The sequence below is a fragment of the Brachycentrus maculatus genome, unplaced genomic scaffold (assembly GCF_059751285.1).
Source record: "Brachycentrus maculatus isolate JH-2025_06_01 unplaced genomic scaffold, ASM5975128v1 h1tg000048l, whole genome shotgun sequence".
In the NCBI taxonomy this organism is placed as follows: domain Eukaryota; kingdom Metazoa; phylum Arthropoda; class Insecta; order Trichoptera; family Brachycentridae; genus Brachycentrus; species Brachycentrus maculatus.
This window is the reverse complement of record NW_028280802.1, coordinates 100,006-118,671: the sequence shown is the minus strand read 5'-3', so window position 1 is coordinate 118,671 and position 18,666 is coordinate 100,006. Positions and strand designations below refer to the sequence as shown.

Sequence of the window (18,666 nt, the reverse complement as noted above, 5' to 3'; positions counted from 1 at the left end):
CAAAGAAGAAGAAGAAGTGTTTCGTAGCACGGTTGTGTGTGAATATATCAGAAAGATGTGAGATTTACTGGAGTTATTTGATTGGTCAACACAACATTTACATACATGGATATTTAAATAATGAGTATTTTATTAATGCATTTGTATATAATCTATAACGTATCTGATATCATCATTCCGTCAAACGTCATCAGAGATTTAAAAAAAATATACATATATATATATATATATATATATATATATATATATATATATATATATATATATATATATATATATATATATATATATATATATATATATATATATATATATATATATATATATATATATATATATATATATATGTATATATATACATATATATATATATATATATATATATATATATATATATATATATATATATATATATATATATATATATATATATATATATATATATATATATATATATATATATATAAATATGTAACATAAAGATGTCTTCGAAAAAATATTTAATGAAATGATCAGATCAGATCAAATGATTTTCAGCTGCAAAGAATTAACGATCTAAGTATTTGATGAAATGAAAATAAATCCATGGGACCCTAACTGCCCACCGCATTACATTTTTTTCTGTCACAACTCCTTACTAGATCCTACTACAATTTAATAAATTTAAAAAAAATTATTACTTGATCATTCATACAGCCACTCCTGATAATTTTCTTTATTTTTTAAGTGAAATTTAAAAGTGATCCGATAATGGGCAATTGGACAAGAATCGAAAGTGAAATTTCAATGACGCGTCACGTTTAATAGGCACATTTCGTTACATAAGTGAGAAAATATAAATAAGTCAGAAAAGTATCAATAATTGGCTATTGAAAATGTTATAATGAAAAAAAAGGTAATGTTATTTTTTTAGTAAAACCTTTTTATTGATATCGATAATAGGACGAGAATTGAAAGTGAAATCCCAAGGACTAATTTATAAAGCTCTAAAACGCGTCATACTTACTAGGCATATTTCGTTACATGAAAGAGAAGAAAGATATAATGTAGAGTGAAGGAGAAAGAGAGCTATATATTCCGGCGCTACGGAGTGGAGCAAAAGAGAGTGACGTATTCACAACGATACAAAGCGATAGCTCTTTTTCATACGAAATGTTTTACTATTTATAATTAACCACATATTTAATATTATTAATATTTTTTTAATATTCAAAGCATTTACTTCAGTTTATCATTTTTACATTTTTTTTTACAAACATGTTATACTAACATTACTAATATTTTTGTAACAGTAAAGAAATAAAAAAAAATAATATCTATATTCCGATATTGTTCTAAATCTATTTTGTCGTCTCACTTCGTTCTATAAAAAATAATGTCGGTGTTTAGCATAATAACATATAATCATTATCTACATTGATGTAATATAAAATATTGGAAATGTTTATATGCCTACAAAATACCGTCTTAAAATATAAAATACACAATTATGAAAAGGATATCTTACATAATAAAGTAGATTTTTCTGAAATAATAAAAAAAAAGCGTTGGGATTACCAACTGCGTTTAATTTTATATTCTAGAAACAAAACACTTGCTCGAGAACAATTGAGAACAACTCGCTCACTCCTTTCAATAACGTCATATAAAAATCGTCAATTTTCAGTTGTGCATGTTTTCGGAATGCCCAGAGAAAGTACTATATCCCAGCAAAAGAGGCATATTTTTAATTTAATATTTACCCGCTACAGGGCAGAAAATGTTGTTTTTGCTTTTTGAATAAAAGGTATTGTTTAGTTATTTTTTTTAAATATACCTAATATTTTGCAAATAGAAAAAAAAACATTCAGGTTGTACCTAAAAAATCTATTGCACAGTAAAAAAGTTCAATAAGTGGCTTATTAATTTTTTTATTTTAATTTTTTTTAATTAGATTTTTTTTATTATTATTTAGATTTTTTTTAAATACATTTTATCATATTTTTAAACTTTAAAAACGATCTCCTGAAAATTTAAGTTTAATGATATATGACGTTGTTGAAAGGAGTGAGCGAACTCTCCGTTGAAATATTGTAATTTGCCGTCATATAGAAAATGACATTCACAGGATTGGATTTGCTTCATTGTATGTAATCAATTAGCCATGATGTCAGTTAAATGGCAGGAGTTAATGAAATAAATATCAATGCTTTCTATAAATTTTTTGTTTGGGCACAAATAAAAACAAACGAATGTGAACATAATATTCGTTATAATATGCCCCCACACCCTTTATTTATTATATTGTATATCTGTACAAGTTACGTCTAAAAAAAATAATAAATAATAAGTTCATGGTTTTACCTAAATCCGTATATTTTATGAAATTTATAATAATATGCAAATAATGAATTTAGATTTTTTCAGTTTGAAAAAAAAATTAATAAATTTCACATAGCCAGAAATGTTGAAAGTAGCAACACAGTAATTTTTTTTAGAAATATTGTATTCGATATTTGTTTATCAGAATACTTCGCAAATAAATACGTCGACTGTGAGTTAGCGAGGAGCACTCTTTGCATCAACTCGCATGAGAACTGAGAACAGGCTTTATTTGAAGATGATTAATGCCTTTGTTTCTTACCCCTTTTATTGGTTCTCATATAACATGCGGTGGCCTCTGAATAAGTGTGAAAATTGCGTGTTTTTTGTTGGATTCCAACTGCTTGTTCAACGATTCATCTCTTTAATTAACACCGTTAAAGCTTATATCTGTAATGAACATGAATCAGGCATATTAATTCCCATTAATTATATTTCGTACTGCAATCGTTTGATCACGTGCACGTCAATTCAAACAAAACCGACTTCTATCAAACTGCCACTGTTTAAAAATAACTATATTCCATTCTTTAACTGATAAATTTGTTAATTTATTTAATTTTCTATGACGTACTACGGCGTCACTATTTTATTTGATGATTTACTTATCACAAATCTAGATTTATTATAATGTTAATCATATTTGAAGATATACAGATATTAAGTATAGTAATAGAACATCTATCAATTATGATTACTTCAGAGCATATACACTAACATATTGTTAACAATATATGTTTTGATAACAGGTAAACCAATTCTTATTCGTTATAAAAGTGCTTCTTGATAAGGTATTAATTTATTTTATTTCAAACTTTCAATTCGATGTAAAATTAAATATTTTTTTCAAATGCATTTATGTGACATTCTTTGTCACGTCACCATATATTTTTCTACTATGAGTGAAGGTTGAAGATGCGAGAGTGGTTTTGCAAAACCTTTCGTTGCTGGTATCGAGTGTTTTGAGGTCAGTCACGACTAACTTGTTCTACCCGTGTAAACATACCACTATCTTTATATGGTCAAACCATATCAATAAAACGTAATGATTCATTAAGTTACCGACATCATTCCGTTCGAGTGTTATTTTACTTTATTTCCACTGTATGGTATCTATGAACTTAAAGCTTGTTCGCTTATGACATCACATATTACAAGATTGGTCTCTACAATAATCTACCCATACACTAATTAGATACATCCACAACGTAAAGATCCCGCATCGCATCGGAATAGAAATGATTAATTTAAAAGTTTGAAGTAGTCATATGTAGAAAGCATAATATTAAGAAATCGTTATTTTTCGCGATCGACTGGATGTCGTTCGCCTGTATATTCGTGTAAAGGCGAAAGTTATTATAGGTAACCGAATGGCGTGATTTTTCCAACAAATTGTGGATGCTTCGTCTCAGGAGATGGCGGCAGCTGATAAGCCCACATTCTAAACACTTTTTTATTCTGTTAACGACGCTTTTACCTTGAATAACACTTAAGCCGAACGGAAACTCTAGTACAAATGTCGACTATCGTGCGCGCTACCTCCGCTATGCGCGCGGATAAAATCTCACTCTTCTCTTCTCGCACCTGTTTGGAAAAGAGTAAGAAGAAAGTTAACACGTCGGTTACTCTCAACTGTACGAGTTATATTACTTAGTAATAAAATATTCGGAATTTTATCGTTATTTAATTTAGCTATAAACAGTCCGTTAATTTATAACATTGTCAAATGCCACTTAGCTTGGCTCCCAGTGTTTTAAATTCATTATTTGTTTTAGCATATCTTTCAAAAAATCTTTTGTGTTTTTGCTGAGAGTACTACAAACTATTCATTAATTATATAAATCGATGTTTATTTCCAATAATCAGAAGTACCTACGTACAAGACCACACAAGAATGTGAATTTGAAGTTCAAATAAATTATTATAAAATGGCGTTTATAGGATCTACTAGTTAATAAAAACGCAATGATAAATTATGTAATCTATTTTAAAAAAAGTGATAACACGATGACGATTAAAGACGTCTCTAGGTAAATAGACTGTGCAGTCGTATGACACCTATGAGTCGCATATTTATCTGCATAGTATCTACATCGATGTCGGCGTTGAATAGAGAAGGGCATGTTATCAAAACATTTGTATAACAGTCGAATATGTCACAGATAATAAACCATATATCAAATAATGACTTTTAATCTAACTTCAAAATAATATTTTTATCAGTCGGCATACAGAAACAGGGATATCTAAGAGTTAAGCTGAAAAACGCAATTGGACAAAATATAGGTAATAATTTATTAAATGACTCCAATATCAGTATTAAATATCGATTCTCCTAAAATGATATCATATCGAGAAGTAAAATACGGCTTCGGGTTTGCGATAATGTGATAGTTTTAGAATACGTTTCGGAAAAAAAGTATTTTTTATACTGATACAAAGTTGAAAAAATCTTTTGTTATGCTAAACAGACGTAATTAAATTGACCATAAGAGTTAAAAATATTGATTTAATTTTAAGAATCTTTTCCAAAGTTTTGCACAACATCATGAATATATTAAATTAATTGATCTATATTTTTTATTTCTTGCTTGAGATTATATCTGACGTTAACATATCTCTAAATATTGTATACTAAAGTTAATTTTCTACGTCATCTTTTAAATGACCAAACCTTTTTGATATTTCAATATTCTTCAAGATGTTTTACTTAAATTGCTCAATGCAAACTCAATATGGAAGTAAAACCCGGCGTTAAATTATTGTATACCAAGATTGTTATAAGTTTTTGACAGAGTTCCCAACTTGGGTGCTACAGTAAGTTGGAAATAAGTAATTTGCCAACAGTGACAGGCAAAAATGATTTATTGCCAGTATCAATATATAAACAAAACCCATTCAAGTCTGGCAAAGGCATTGTTCGGAGAGCGCCGCTTCGTATGAAAGCTATATAAAGTTTTATAGCATCGACAAAGTAAACATCTAGATTTACCAACTCACGAAAATGTCACTTATTTTGGGGAAATAAATATCATTTCATATTTTTATTTGCTGTATGGAATACGTTTTTAGCGAGTAGAATCCTCTTCTCCATATAAAATATCGTAATAAAAAGATCGGTATAGCCGTATTAAAGTAATCGATAGACTTAATTATAATATATTTTTACTAATGCTTTATTCTGAAACGGACGAAGTTCTTGTTTGATTAAATATCAAGAAATGGTTTTCTTCCACGCGAGTAGAATATACAGAAGTAATCGTATTGTCCCTGTGACATTGTCATCATATTATTATGAGTTCCTCAAAAACACTTGAGATTTCCAAAGTGCAAAGGAATTATTTCGATTCCCATGCACTTGACGGTAGGAGGGTACCGCAACTGGTATCGAACAATGTTTCCATGTGCAGCTGCGCGAACCAAATTGTTTATTTTGGACATCACTCTCGGGACCGTAGGTACTGAGATGAAAATAATAATCACCGAGACAGATTTGTTGACAAAATGGATTATATTTATATTCTTTATTGCTCCACTTATAGAGACCAACAATGGATATTTTTATATGTCCTTTGTACTTATAATGCAGATGTGCTTCGGAAAAATATTCTTCTTACCCATTCGCAATTGCAATGATTTTTTTAAATGGTCATTGTAATCACGTTTATTTTATTTGTGGATACCTATATGTATGAAGCCAGTCTCATACATTTAAATAAGATTCAAGGCAATCTCACACCCGGTGGTTATGTTAAATTGTATAAGTATAGTACCTTCTGGTATTATATTCAATTGAATATAATAATGGGTAGTAAATTTAAACGCATGAGATGTAAACTCCTTATCAGGAAACGTTGTTTGTTATAATAAATCTACTTAAAGAAATCCGTTTTATAAGTTAAACTATAAGTTAAACATCGGATAGTAAACAACTCTAATGAAGGTGATCGTGCCGTGTCTAAAATATGTATAATATTCAAATGGTAGGTACTGCGCGCATTCATGCATAGCGGGCGAATAATGTAGACATTTATCAGTGCGGTTTCGTTAAGTAATCACGCCAGTCCGTAGCTCTCCATCATTACGTTAAAAAGTTTAGAAATCCATAATCATAAAATCTTAATGAAATGATAATTAGTTTCAAATTGGCCGAGTCGGTAAGCATTGAAGTTAAATTACCTCCGAAATGTAGATAAGCCGCCGTAAATGGAATCGTAAGCGTTCGGGAATTGAAAAGATCGCTCACTTAGTCGCTTTGTTATGTTTTGTCGTGTCTACCGTTTGAAATGTAGTTAGTACCGAGTCGTTAGTTGGCTTTGTGCTAGCTTGTTTGATTTGAATGCGTGGTAGTCAGTTAGACTCCTACCAAGCAGCATATTACGGTCTCTCTCGGCGATCCGATCCGTCCATCCATCCTCCCGCGCCGGGTACCGCGCTGTACGCCCCGCTATTGTTTATGTTCAGTCCTCTTTATACAGATTATAACATCCTTAATGCATTTTAAATGTCATTTTAATATTATACTCGAACACGCCTCCTTTCTCGTTGTATATTTCAATGTAAATTGAACCGAGGCGTGCATTTTATAGAACCTGTATAGAGTAAGCACATAGAGGCACAAGTATTATGTACGCTCCTTTGAACTGTGAGATTTTATTATAATACATACCTATTTATAATGCTACCATACAATGGGGATCCCCATAATTGAAGGGGGTTAGATAAATGCGGTGGAGAGTAAGTTTTTCATCCATACCGTTCCTTACATTAGGTACTCACAAAACGTAAACACATATGTAAATCATGTATGTACAAGAAACACTATGTACCCTGTCGCAAAAAGTTAATTATAACGTGTTATATTTCATAATTTCAAATAATCATTAAAAAATATAGCATTAATAGGTATTTTCATTTATGTTGATTTTTATCATGGATTCTGAATGTAGGATATATCAAAATGATTTAAGAAATATTTATATTTTACAACATACTGTTAGACTACGAATATATCCACTTGAGATAAAGCTTACAAACATAAAATTAGTATACATATATTAATAAATACCCATCTGTTATTTTTACGAGACATTGATGAACTGTAATATACGTCTTTTTATACTAATGTTTAATACAAAATTAACTTTTGGTGAATAAAATTTTATGGCTTTTTTATATATTTTTTATTAATTTATTTAAGATACATATTATTTTTGCTCTTCGATTGATTTACATGCAAAAACTTTTTTTCAATCTTGCGTTATTGTAATCAGTTGAAAGTGATTCATATCTTTCGGCGAATTGTATAATAATTTACGGGATAAACAGTGATGTCTAACATGAGAACATATTTTACTCTCTGTTTATTCCGTAGGAGTTGCAATCACTCTGGTAGATGATGGCTCCTTAGCGCGTCTTCTCTGTATATAAACCTGAACCCTTTAATCCGCTTTCCTCCATCCAAGATATGACAGAGAATACTTGACACAGGAAACTATACCAAATAAGTGAGTTCTGCGTATTTGTATACCATATACTGATCTCCGCTGGATTATCTGCCTCTATAATGAACCTCCTACTTATAACGCTTTTACTGTCACGCAAAGATAATTTCCTGTCGGGGTAAGCTTTTACAAAATGTTTCTTCTTTTTAATCAAGTCTAAATTTTTAGAAGCAATTTGACTTATTAGGGAAATAATGTCAATGTCGTTTTCTCTTTGAATTTTTTTAATAAAATGTAATGTTTTGAAGATTGGGACGTATTTGAAAAGTTGTACATAAGTATAATAGCTTTGCAAGTTGACCTTTTTCACTAAGCCAGGATGTAAATAAGGCTAAAAATAATCTTGGAGATATAACCTTGCAAAATAAAGGAATGGGTAAATGATCAAGAGTAAATTTTATGAAAATTGTAAAATGTTTATAGTCTTAATTTTTTCTCTTTGTTGTGTCTATATTAGGTTAAAATCGTTTAAAACAATAAAAAAATTATTAAAAAAGAACTCCATCGACAAGACACACAAGGTGGCTTGGTGGGTCTCTGCAAAAAAAGCTCTAAATATGTATAAATTGTGATTAAAATAAATGTATATAAATAAAAAATAAAAAATAAAAATATTATTCATTCAATAATATCCGCTCCCTATGTGGAACACATGGTGTAGTGAATGTAGTGTGAGTGAATAAAATAATCGCAAAATTGGTATAGTTCCCTGGAGTCCGAGGTTTTCTCTTGTCACGCGTCCCGAGAGAAGACAGCGCGTTTTAAGGCAAATTAATCTCCGGCTTTTGCAGAGCGCCGCTGTGTCCCCGGCGTCCGGCTCGCCGCCGCCTGCTGCGGCCGGCGCCGGCCCCGCGGGCCGTGCGTCCCCGCCGCCGCGCTGCTGCGACACGGGCCGGCCCATCTTCCAGGACCCCGTCACGGGCCAGACGGTCTGCTCGTGCCAGTACGAGCTACTCACCTACCAGCGCCTCTCCATGTACTCCGCGCCCTACTCGGAGGCCGCAGCGGCCGCGGGCATGGCCGCCTACTTCCCAGCCCTCGCGGGCGACCAGGCTCCCTTCTACACGAACGCGGTAAGTGCATTATACTACCACTAGATACTACTATCCGTATCTAATAGAGTGTAAATGAATAATGGTTGACAACAAATCTGGATTAGGAATTATCCCCAATTATAGGAGTTATTTTTCATATTATTTTTTGACATCTCAACTTAGATGAAGAAGAATATGGAAGTTTGGTCATTTACGGGATTCGGACCTCACATACAAATATAAGAGTTTCTGCACAGTAATTTGTTTTTCTTCATATCACCAATACATGTCTCTAGTAAAATTCTAGTGATTCATGTACAATGTTTTGAAATTGGATTATACATATATATATATATAGAACTTCCAAGAATTTGAGTAGTGTGGTTTGTCAATCATGGGTGGAATCGGTGAATGTCACACGTGTGTAAAGTGATCACTTAAATCAGCCCATAACGGTAGTAAGCCCCGTAAATGCCCAGACTTCCATATTCTTCTTCATCTATGTTGAGATGTCAAAAAAATAATATGAATAATGGTTGAGTGGGAAATGCGATGGCTGAGCATTTTCTGCAAATGTCTTTGCACTGTTCCGTGTCCGTCTGCTGTGCTGGTCGGGGTTGTGGAGCCTGTGTGCCGGCAACGTCGGGTAGGAAACGGATTTAGCTGACTAACTGAACTTCTTCTTCTTTTTTATGAGCCCTCTGACCTCCACTGCTGGATTTGGGCAGTCAGTTTCTACACCCCCTTTTGAGGTCTTCCGACACCTCTTTGGTTCTCCCAAGGTCTCCATCGTAGAATTCTCGGGGTTCAGCTTGAAACTGAACTTATCTACTAACTTATAAACCCTTTCACTGTCTACACCGGGGCACTTCACATGTATTTAGAATGGCATTGACAGGGATTTTGAAAGTGTTTAAATGTAAATCACAAGAAAATATTGGATTCAGAGTAAATTCGCGTTCTGTGCTCCCACTCACAATTGCCAAATATACTTTCTTACTCATTATCTAACTATCCATTAGCTCTATTATTTCAAGTAACTCCATCTTATATTGCAATTCTAACATAGATAGGATAACACAATTTTCACGCCATCGTGTAGTATCATATATATTTATATTTTCAATAATTGGTGGTCTCTTACATTGCATAATAAATTAAATACTTTTGATTATTTTTAAGACGTTGGAAAATAAAGTAATTTATAAGTTAATAAAACGAAATCATTCTTCCAATGAACAAGATCAATTGAAGTGTGCAGATTTCCTGTGAACAAAGAAGCAACCCCCCTGTGTGGAAATTTCCATCTACAAACATTTGTAGCACATGTGTAACACTTCCTTTACCCGTACCCAAACCGCCTTTCCGTCTAACAAATTTTCCAGACTTCAAACTTTCGCGTTATCGAATTCTGCCACCCTTATCGCCCCGCCCCTGCGGTGGGCCCCTCCGGGCAGGTGTTGTGCATATCTCTGCAGCCTGGATCAGGGTTGCCACGACCAATGGCGTCCCAGGCAACGAAAACATAAATATACCACCATATATTTTTTCAAAGGTGCAAATGTACTAAAAATCGGATCTTGATTCCCCCTATAAAAATAAATACAGGTATATTATTTATTGATTCGGCATTAATTTTGTGGAATGACACATTGATTATTTAAAAAAATTAAACGACACTTGTATCAAACCACGTAATGAGGTTTATTTCATAAAACACGACTAGTTTCGAAAACTAACAGATGTTTTCATCTACAGTGATGAAATATGATGTTTCAAAATACGTTACAATTATTATCTATGTTTCCTTTTACCCCCTCCCCTCTATTTATTACCCTATTATGTATGGTATACACCTAAATATTTTTTGCTCGTTAGTTTTAATTTTCACCTTCTTTCACCTTCTTTCACCTTCAATAGTCCGGCTTCTCCTGAGGAGTTTTATGTGTTTTTCTCTCAGCAACGAGCAAATGTTTAGAAGTTCCCAATTGACCCAGACTAGATTATTCCTCTTGATCTCAAAATAGTGTAAATAAAACATTTTTTAAGTTAGAAGAAACAAAAATCTACCTCATGATCTATAAACCTATAATGGTGCAAAACCCCATCTTAAAAATGTATTGGTATTTTTGAAGTACCTACCTCTTACTTAAGTATATTTTCTTGAAATCGATTATTTTTTTTACTGTCTTTAATTCTTCTCCATATTCTTCTTCACTCTGTGTACTAAATACTACTTCTTCTACCAATCTTCACAGAATATTCTTCTGTGTTTTCAACTGTCAAAACGGTTCGTGAAATGGTGTTTTTAAGTGGTATTACACAAAGTGAACGATGAATGATAAGGACGGTGTTATTTTACCGTATCACAAAGTTTACAATGCTACTATTATACAATATATTTTTTCTTCTTCAAAATATTGTCATTTTAATGTCTTGTGTGTTGTTAAAAATCAACTCCTTAACTAAGTGTGATTTGTACCCTCGAGTGGATAAGAAGTGATAAGATGACGCAGTAGACTTTAAAGCAATTGTTGAAACTGAAAATGACATAGTGAATTAATTAAAATACTGCGTCAGTAGCTCCATCCCTGCAATGAAACTAAAAATTCTTGGTTGTAGCAGAACAACGAGACTACGTTACTGCATTAAGCATATAAGTACTCGGTTTTAACAGGTACGTTCACATATATTACGGTTATCGGTCTTATGTACAAAAATATTTTTGATGTTAATAACTATGCCTCGTATGCATAGTAGTTTAATGTGTTATAAATAGATATATTTTTTTGGTTATTATCTAGCATTTAGGAGAGCGATCCATTCCAAAGTTCATTTTAAAGGCATAAGAAAACCGTGTTACTACTTTCTTTAAATCTCGCCTTTGCTTTTATTTTGTTAGTTCAAGAAAAAAATTACGAGTGTGATTAAAAATTATGTAACATAAATAAGTAGAGTTCACTTAAAATTTAATGGTAGAATTTTAAATTTAAATTTTGATTCCCTTTATGCGATCCTATATAAAGGTTCGTACCCGTACGTAAATGTAGTATTAATGTTTTAAATCGACGTAGAAAGTTGTTAGACAAAATGTTTCTGATTGAACGAAAGAACTTTTCAAAATAATAATAATAAAACCGTTATCCGCACCTCAATGGTGCATAGGGCACTGCGTCATATAAACGCAGTGTTATCTTGATCGTTTACACATGAAGGAAAGGTGATCAGTCCTCCGCTTCAGGTACCAGTCCAGGGTAGTATTGAAGAAATATGACAGTGAAAAAATCACTTATATTTATTTTACCCCCCTTGGGGATCGAACCCGGGACCTCCAGTACGGTAGCCGAGCGTACTGACCATTACACTACGGAGGCGGACTTTTCAAAATACCAACTCATAACTCATACAAATAATTGTTTTTTTTTTTTTAAATTTTAGTTATATAGACTTAATCAAAACAGAGTTATTTTAATACGGATTTTAATTTGACTAACCTAGCAGCTACTCAAGAAAATAAAACAGAAAAAAAAATCTTGTCAAAATGGTCTTTAACTGATACGATTTACGTGGTTAAAAAAATGTTCCTTTCTCTCTGTCAGAACTCGTTATGTACTCGTGTGTGTTAACATCTTGTGAATTAGCGAAACACAAAAAAACCTTCCTACCATACATTATACTTCAGTTGAACAAAATACAATAATAATTTGCATATTTTTCTTTTCTTTTTCTATTTGACCAAGATTGAAGTGGTACAAAACTGATCAGTTAAAAAAAATTAACTGGTGTTTTTTTCTGCAGGTGGATAGTAAAATAGATGAATAATATAATCACTAAATTCACTCAATATAAAAAACATTATTTTTTTATTCGAAAGTAATTAATTTCTACGCAGAATTTTTAAGTATTTTTCAAAACAATTTATAGGTACGTTATATTGTAAAATTGATTTGAATAATACGAGTATAACATGCGAATACACATCACACACCCATCCCGCGAAAGCTTTGATATCACGATTCGAGAAATTTGAGTAACTTCACTCTTTTACAGAATTCCTTGGAATGGCACATGTTAACACGGTTGCCGGGTTCCGTAGTGATATTGACACAAGTATATAGGAGTGATGTCGATGTAAGCATGGTAGAAAATCACGTACGAATTTCCTTCGCCATGTTATGAATCGAAGGCGTATGAAATACCAAATTTAGGCGCTGGCTCCACATCTGCATAATGTATATATTTTTCCAAGTAGAAAATACTTTTAGCATCTGTAATGTTAACATAACGATAACACAACATGTATATATATTACAATAGACTATACTCGTTTGTCAATAATGGTTTTAAAAACAATAAAGGTTTTGAAAATCATGTTTTATAAAGGTTTTGTTTCTCCTCACACATATCTTTATTAAATCGTGCATAGGTCACTGCATCATATGGATGTAGTTTTAACTTGTTTAAACTATCATTTACCTTACTGACGCAAGTTAATCAGTCCTCCGCCTCAGGTCCTGGATAATATTAAATAAAGTATTTTCAAAGATCTCTCACATTTATGTCTACTAATATTGATGATGTGATACCAAACTGTTTTATAATAATGAAAAAAAAATATTGTTAGAGTTACGTTTCAATTTAATACATTGTAAGTTTATAAAATCATTACAAATTAATTTCAGCTTTCGGACACATTTCTTTAAAAACAAATATAAATCATATTTTTGTAGATGTTTTTGACGAGAATGTTTCTTCAGAATATTTTCGTTGTGTCCAAATCCATATTCATAAATATTGGGTTCTCCACTAAGAATTTTTATTTATATTTTGACATCTCAACAAAGATGATGAAAAAAATGCAAGGCATTGTATTTACAGAGCTATTATAGGCTGGTTTGAATGATCACTTCATACAGGTGTAACATTTACCATTCAATATATTATATATAATATACACAATTCATACGTCGCTTCATGTGCGAGCTCGCAGCAGTAGGTATATTTGGTTGATTGAAGTATTTATTTTATTTTATTTAGCCGAGACGCTTTTTTAAGAGAATGTTTTATTTAAAAAATAAACACCGTTTAAAATAGTTATTTTTCATTAACGAATCGTTTTTCGTATTAAACATTTTTTAACGCGGAAACATTTTATCGCAAGTAGATAAGTTTAATTAATTAGATGTATCAGTTACTCAAAAACTTGTTTAAAATATGTAAATCTTAACACATGTATAGCTCGTTTATTTTTCAAAAGTCGGGGACAAATATTACAACAAACAAAAAATACCGTAACAGTGGACAAACCGAGGCTGGTCTTATAGTACATAAGCCGGTTAGTGAATAATTCTACTTAGTATAGAGAGAGGGACGATTCAACTTAAAATGTCAAGTCTCTTCTGGTTGGCCGGCTTGTTGCGGGCACCCAGTATTGGATTATGATATCCTAGTACTAAACGCATTTATGTAATGATTACTAGTTACACATTTCTCGAATGTGTGCTGGGGTCAGACGTTAGCAGGCTTCGCGTATCCCTGGCTGAAATGTTGTTTACACCTTTAAAACGTCGCCCTACATGTATAGAGCTCCATTGCTTATTATAAGTCACCTAAAATGCGGCGTTCGCATCACGTGGATTCTATTTCGGTACTTACTGGTATTGTAGAGATAAGTTTGTGGCACATTTAAAACTGGATGATTGATGAAACGTGTTTTATTTTTCCCGGTGAATAGTATTTTCTTAGGTCTGTAATGCAATGATATAAAGCGATGGCATGGAATATATTACAATTTATAATTAATTTGTGTGTGTAGGTATGTTTATCATTCAGCAATTGTATGTGTTGCGTAGATTATTATAATTATTACTTATGAGATTATTACCATGATTAATTACGCAACCATGTCATGTGTTTTGATTGTAAGTATGTGTAATAAATAAAAAAACATGCAATATATTGGCAAGCCAATAAAAAAATTACACTTCTATTTGATGAATAGTAAGATAAAAAAAATAATACTTATTGTTGTTATGAAACTGCATTCGTGATTTTTACTATACGCAAAGCTGTGTAAAAATATGATTTTTTCATTGGGTATTTAGAGAAGGTAGTCGAACATATTTTGGGTTTAATTTATCTTCTAACCCTTATCCACACCCAATGGCGCATAGGGTACTACATCGTATAGAAACAGTGTTATCTTGATAACTATATATATGAATGAAATGTGATCAGGTACCTAATATTGAATGAATATTAAAGTGGAAAATCACTTACATTTATTTTGACTCCCCTTAGTATCATATATGCCATATATGATACGCTGGAGGTCTCATAGATTTTATGGGAAGAAAAAAAGTTCTTCTTCATCTTTGATGAGATTTCAAAAATAAAATGAAAAATTACTATACTGTGAAAATTACTATCCAGATTTGTGAAGTATTTGGACACACTAAAAAAAAAGTGTCTGGATATTTCCATTAAATTATATTAACACGGTATTTTTTAAAATAATAAGTACCTACAAATAAAAACATATAGTATTTGGTTGGATTATTAGGATATTTACAAAAAACAATTTGATGCAAAGAAATATTCAATTTGTTAGTTTTGTCGCGTATTTCGTTTCTTGACAAGTTATGAGAAAAATCTTTTATTTTTCATATTAGAAATATGTACCTACATATATGGTAGTATAGGTACCTTCTTACAAATATACCATATAAGTTTGTTTCTTACTAACACATACCAGTGAGGTCCTGAAAACACAGCATTTTGGGATTTATTGTGTGTCAGGCTATCCAATCAATATTCCGAGTCAAAACCAATGGTGTGCATTTCCGTTTCTCGTAATAACAATACATCGAAAATGATTAAAACTAAACATTCCTGTAACCAGTCGAATACGTGACCGCGTCGTTCGCAAACAAGATTATCATTGTCGGATAAATAATCTGAAATTTCAAAAATGTTTACCTACTTTCGCTTTGGACAGGTAAAAGATAAAAGGACATCCGACCAGCGCCTCTTTCCCCTTTCTTGCACCGTAAAGCAACATGTAAGAGAGAGATACATACAACTAGGATTTCTGAATGTCCTTTCATCCTGTTACAAGAGAAATCTTATTTTGGAAACATCGTTGGACGTGTCGGCATTATTATTTCTGTATTTTTCTTCTAAATCTCATTTACTGAATGAGATGCTGTGACAACATTGGTGTCACCCACCTCTAAGCATATTACAATCATATTTATTTGACACAGGAAACAGATACTATAAACTATATAAAGATATATTTATTTACACATCTTGATTAAATTAAATTAAATTTTTATTTGTATTCCATATCTTATTGAGTAAAAAGTATTTTCAAATCATTTATTTATTTATTTTTAAAACATACTAAATGCATCAGTTACATGTATAATATTCCCGATGAGTAATTTCCAATATTTATTTTGGGATTAAGGTTAAAACAATACTGAACACATAATTAAGAAGTTTAGTTAAGAAGTTAAGTTTAGTTTAAAAAATAAATAAGAGTAACACTGCTTAAATGTAAAATATAAAACAATAAACGGGTGTTCTAGATCTTATTGAGTAAAAAACATTAACAAATTATTTATTTATTTATTTTTAAAACATATTACGTAGATAACTCGCACATATAATATTTCCGATGAATAATTACTGTTACTCATTTTGGAATTAAAGTTAATACGACTGAAAAGCAAATAAGATATTGTAAAAATACAATAAAAAAAAAGAAAAGTAACACTGGGCTAAATGTAAAAAAAAACGAGTGTAGTAAATAGGCACACAAAAAAATAGGGTAAGAAGCATGTTTTAAGGAAACAAATGAGAAAATATAACTAATCACCAACACAAATATCTTTCCATAACTTAAAGTAATGATGTATTGGTATATTACAATACTTAGGGCTATTTGTCTTTCAAGATCCGCACAGAATTTGCAAAGGTCCAGTACTTAATCTTGTAAACAGTATCTCACTATAATCTTTATGGATGGGGGAACACACACACCTAACACCTCCCGAGCCCTTCTATCTATTCATTTAATATTTTACTCTACCGTAATCCCTTCGAACCACGGTCACCCTGTAACTGGCCACCAAGGAAGTAAGATAAATCTCCAAATTTATTATTCCTTCTGTATTTGTATAACTCTTATCAGATTTATTAAGATTCTACAGGGTTCATGCGAAATTAGTTGGAAGAAGTATTCGAAAAGAAATAATTTATGAAAGATCATTTTTAGTTACTAATAGTTGTTATGACTGTTAAAAGCATCTATTTTAATGTGATGTTTTTTTATGTAAGTATGAAATTTTCACAGAACGATAGAGAATAGATTTTTTTTAAATGTAAGACACTGATTTTCATAAATTAATTTACTATGTCAAAAGTAAACCAGTGTGTAAAATAATCAGGTTAGGACCTTGCTTACATCGAAATAAAGGACTTAGTTAAATAATAGGTTACTCAAATTAACCATAGATGGGTCCAGTGAACTCACATATCAAGCGAGATATATGATAAATGTAGGAGTTCCAAAAAATTGAGTAGTGCGGTTGTCAATCGTGGGTAGAATTGTAAACGTTGCACGTATGTAAAGTGATCATTTAACCAGCTGTACCAGTGCGCTGTAAATACCCAGACAACTATATTCTTCTTCATCTTTGTTGAGATGTTGAAATGTCTGATTTTAATATTTCACTAGGTAAAATCAGTCAATATGGTAATAATAAAAATAAATATTGTCAATTTATAAAGCTACGTTTTCGTAAATGATCATCCCAACGGCGCTTTTCAAATTCCAACTTTGGATTTTAACTAAAACCAAAAAAATAGTGAGCAGACGGCTCTATTTTTAAGAAATAGATATAAAATCCGAGGAACGAGTCCATAATGGGCTCCCGAAAAAATACGAACATAGGGGACAAAAAAGCTTGTAACAGTTTGACTGAAATTTTTGAGTATTTAAATTATGCGTTCTCCTCGAGCGCTTTGGAATTCATAAAAAAAAGTATTTGCTAGCGATGAAATTTAAATTTAATGCGAACTAATTTACCGTCACCCTGTACTAGCCAATAAATTATGTCCATATTTGTATGCACCTGTGAATTGTGAAGGCATCTGGTGTTACGGCTTAATTTAACATGAGAAAAAGGCTTGACTGGACATTATAAATGCTTTTTCCTTCGTACAATAGAAGTGTTTTGATCGGACCAATAGTCAAACGGATATAACTCATATTGGTTTTTGTCCCTAAGAATTCCGCGTTTAAAGATATTTTGAAATCTTATGAGAAAAACGTGACTAGAATAACAGAGTTGTAATAAATTAGAAGACGAAAAATTCGTTATGTCTGGCTATAATGTGTATATGGAGTAGTATATGAGTTAAACAATAAAATGAACTTATCTATTAGTTTTTATGTTTAAAATCATAGTTATAATATCAGATCATAGTACATTCTTTATTTCTCACTACAGCAAAATATTCACCAGTGAAAAAATCCGTCTAAGTACCAGATTGAGGAATAAATTACCGCTCCACTTTAAAAGTGCATTGTCTCTGATAATCTAGTAAAAACGTCTCAAATATTTGAAAAATGTGCCAGTCATATTATTCATTATATTTCTGAAAAATATCCCGTTTCCCTCATCAATACCTTACCCGATCCTATGCTTTATGCTTTCTCATGCCATTTTGCAATATAATATAGTTATTACTTAATCATT

At 31.5% G+C, this 18,666-nt stretch overlaps 1 protein-coding gene across 2 annotated transcripts in view; it reads left to right on the top strand.

Annotated features, from left to right (window-relative positions):
- Positions 1-18,666, top strand: part of mirr (iroquois-class homeodomain protein mirror) — a 65,163-nt gene that overhangs the window by 14,916 nt on the left and 31,581 nt on the right. For both annotated transcript variants that reach the window (XM_088277631.1, XM_088277632.1), the window contains exon 2: positions 8,657-8,938. In XM_088277631.1, coding sequence (XP_088133757.1) covers positions 8,657-8,938 — 282 coding nt within the window. The remainder of the gene's footprint in view (positions 1-8,656; positions 8,939-18,666) is intronic.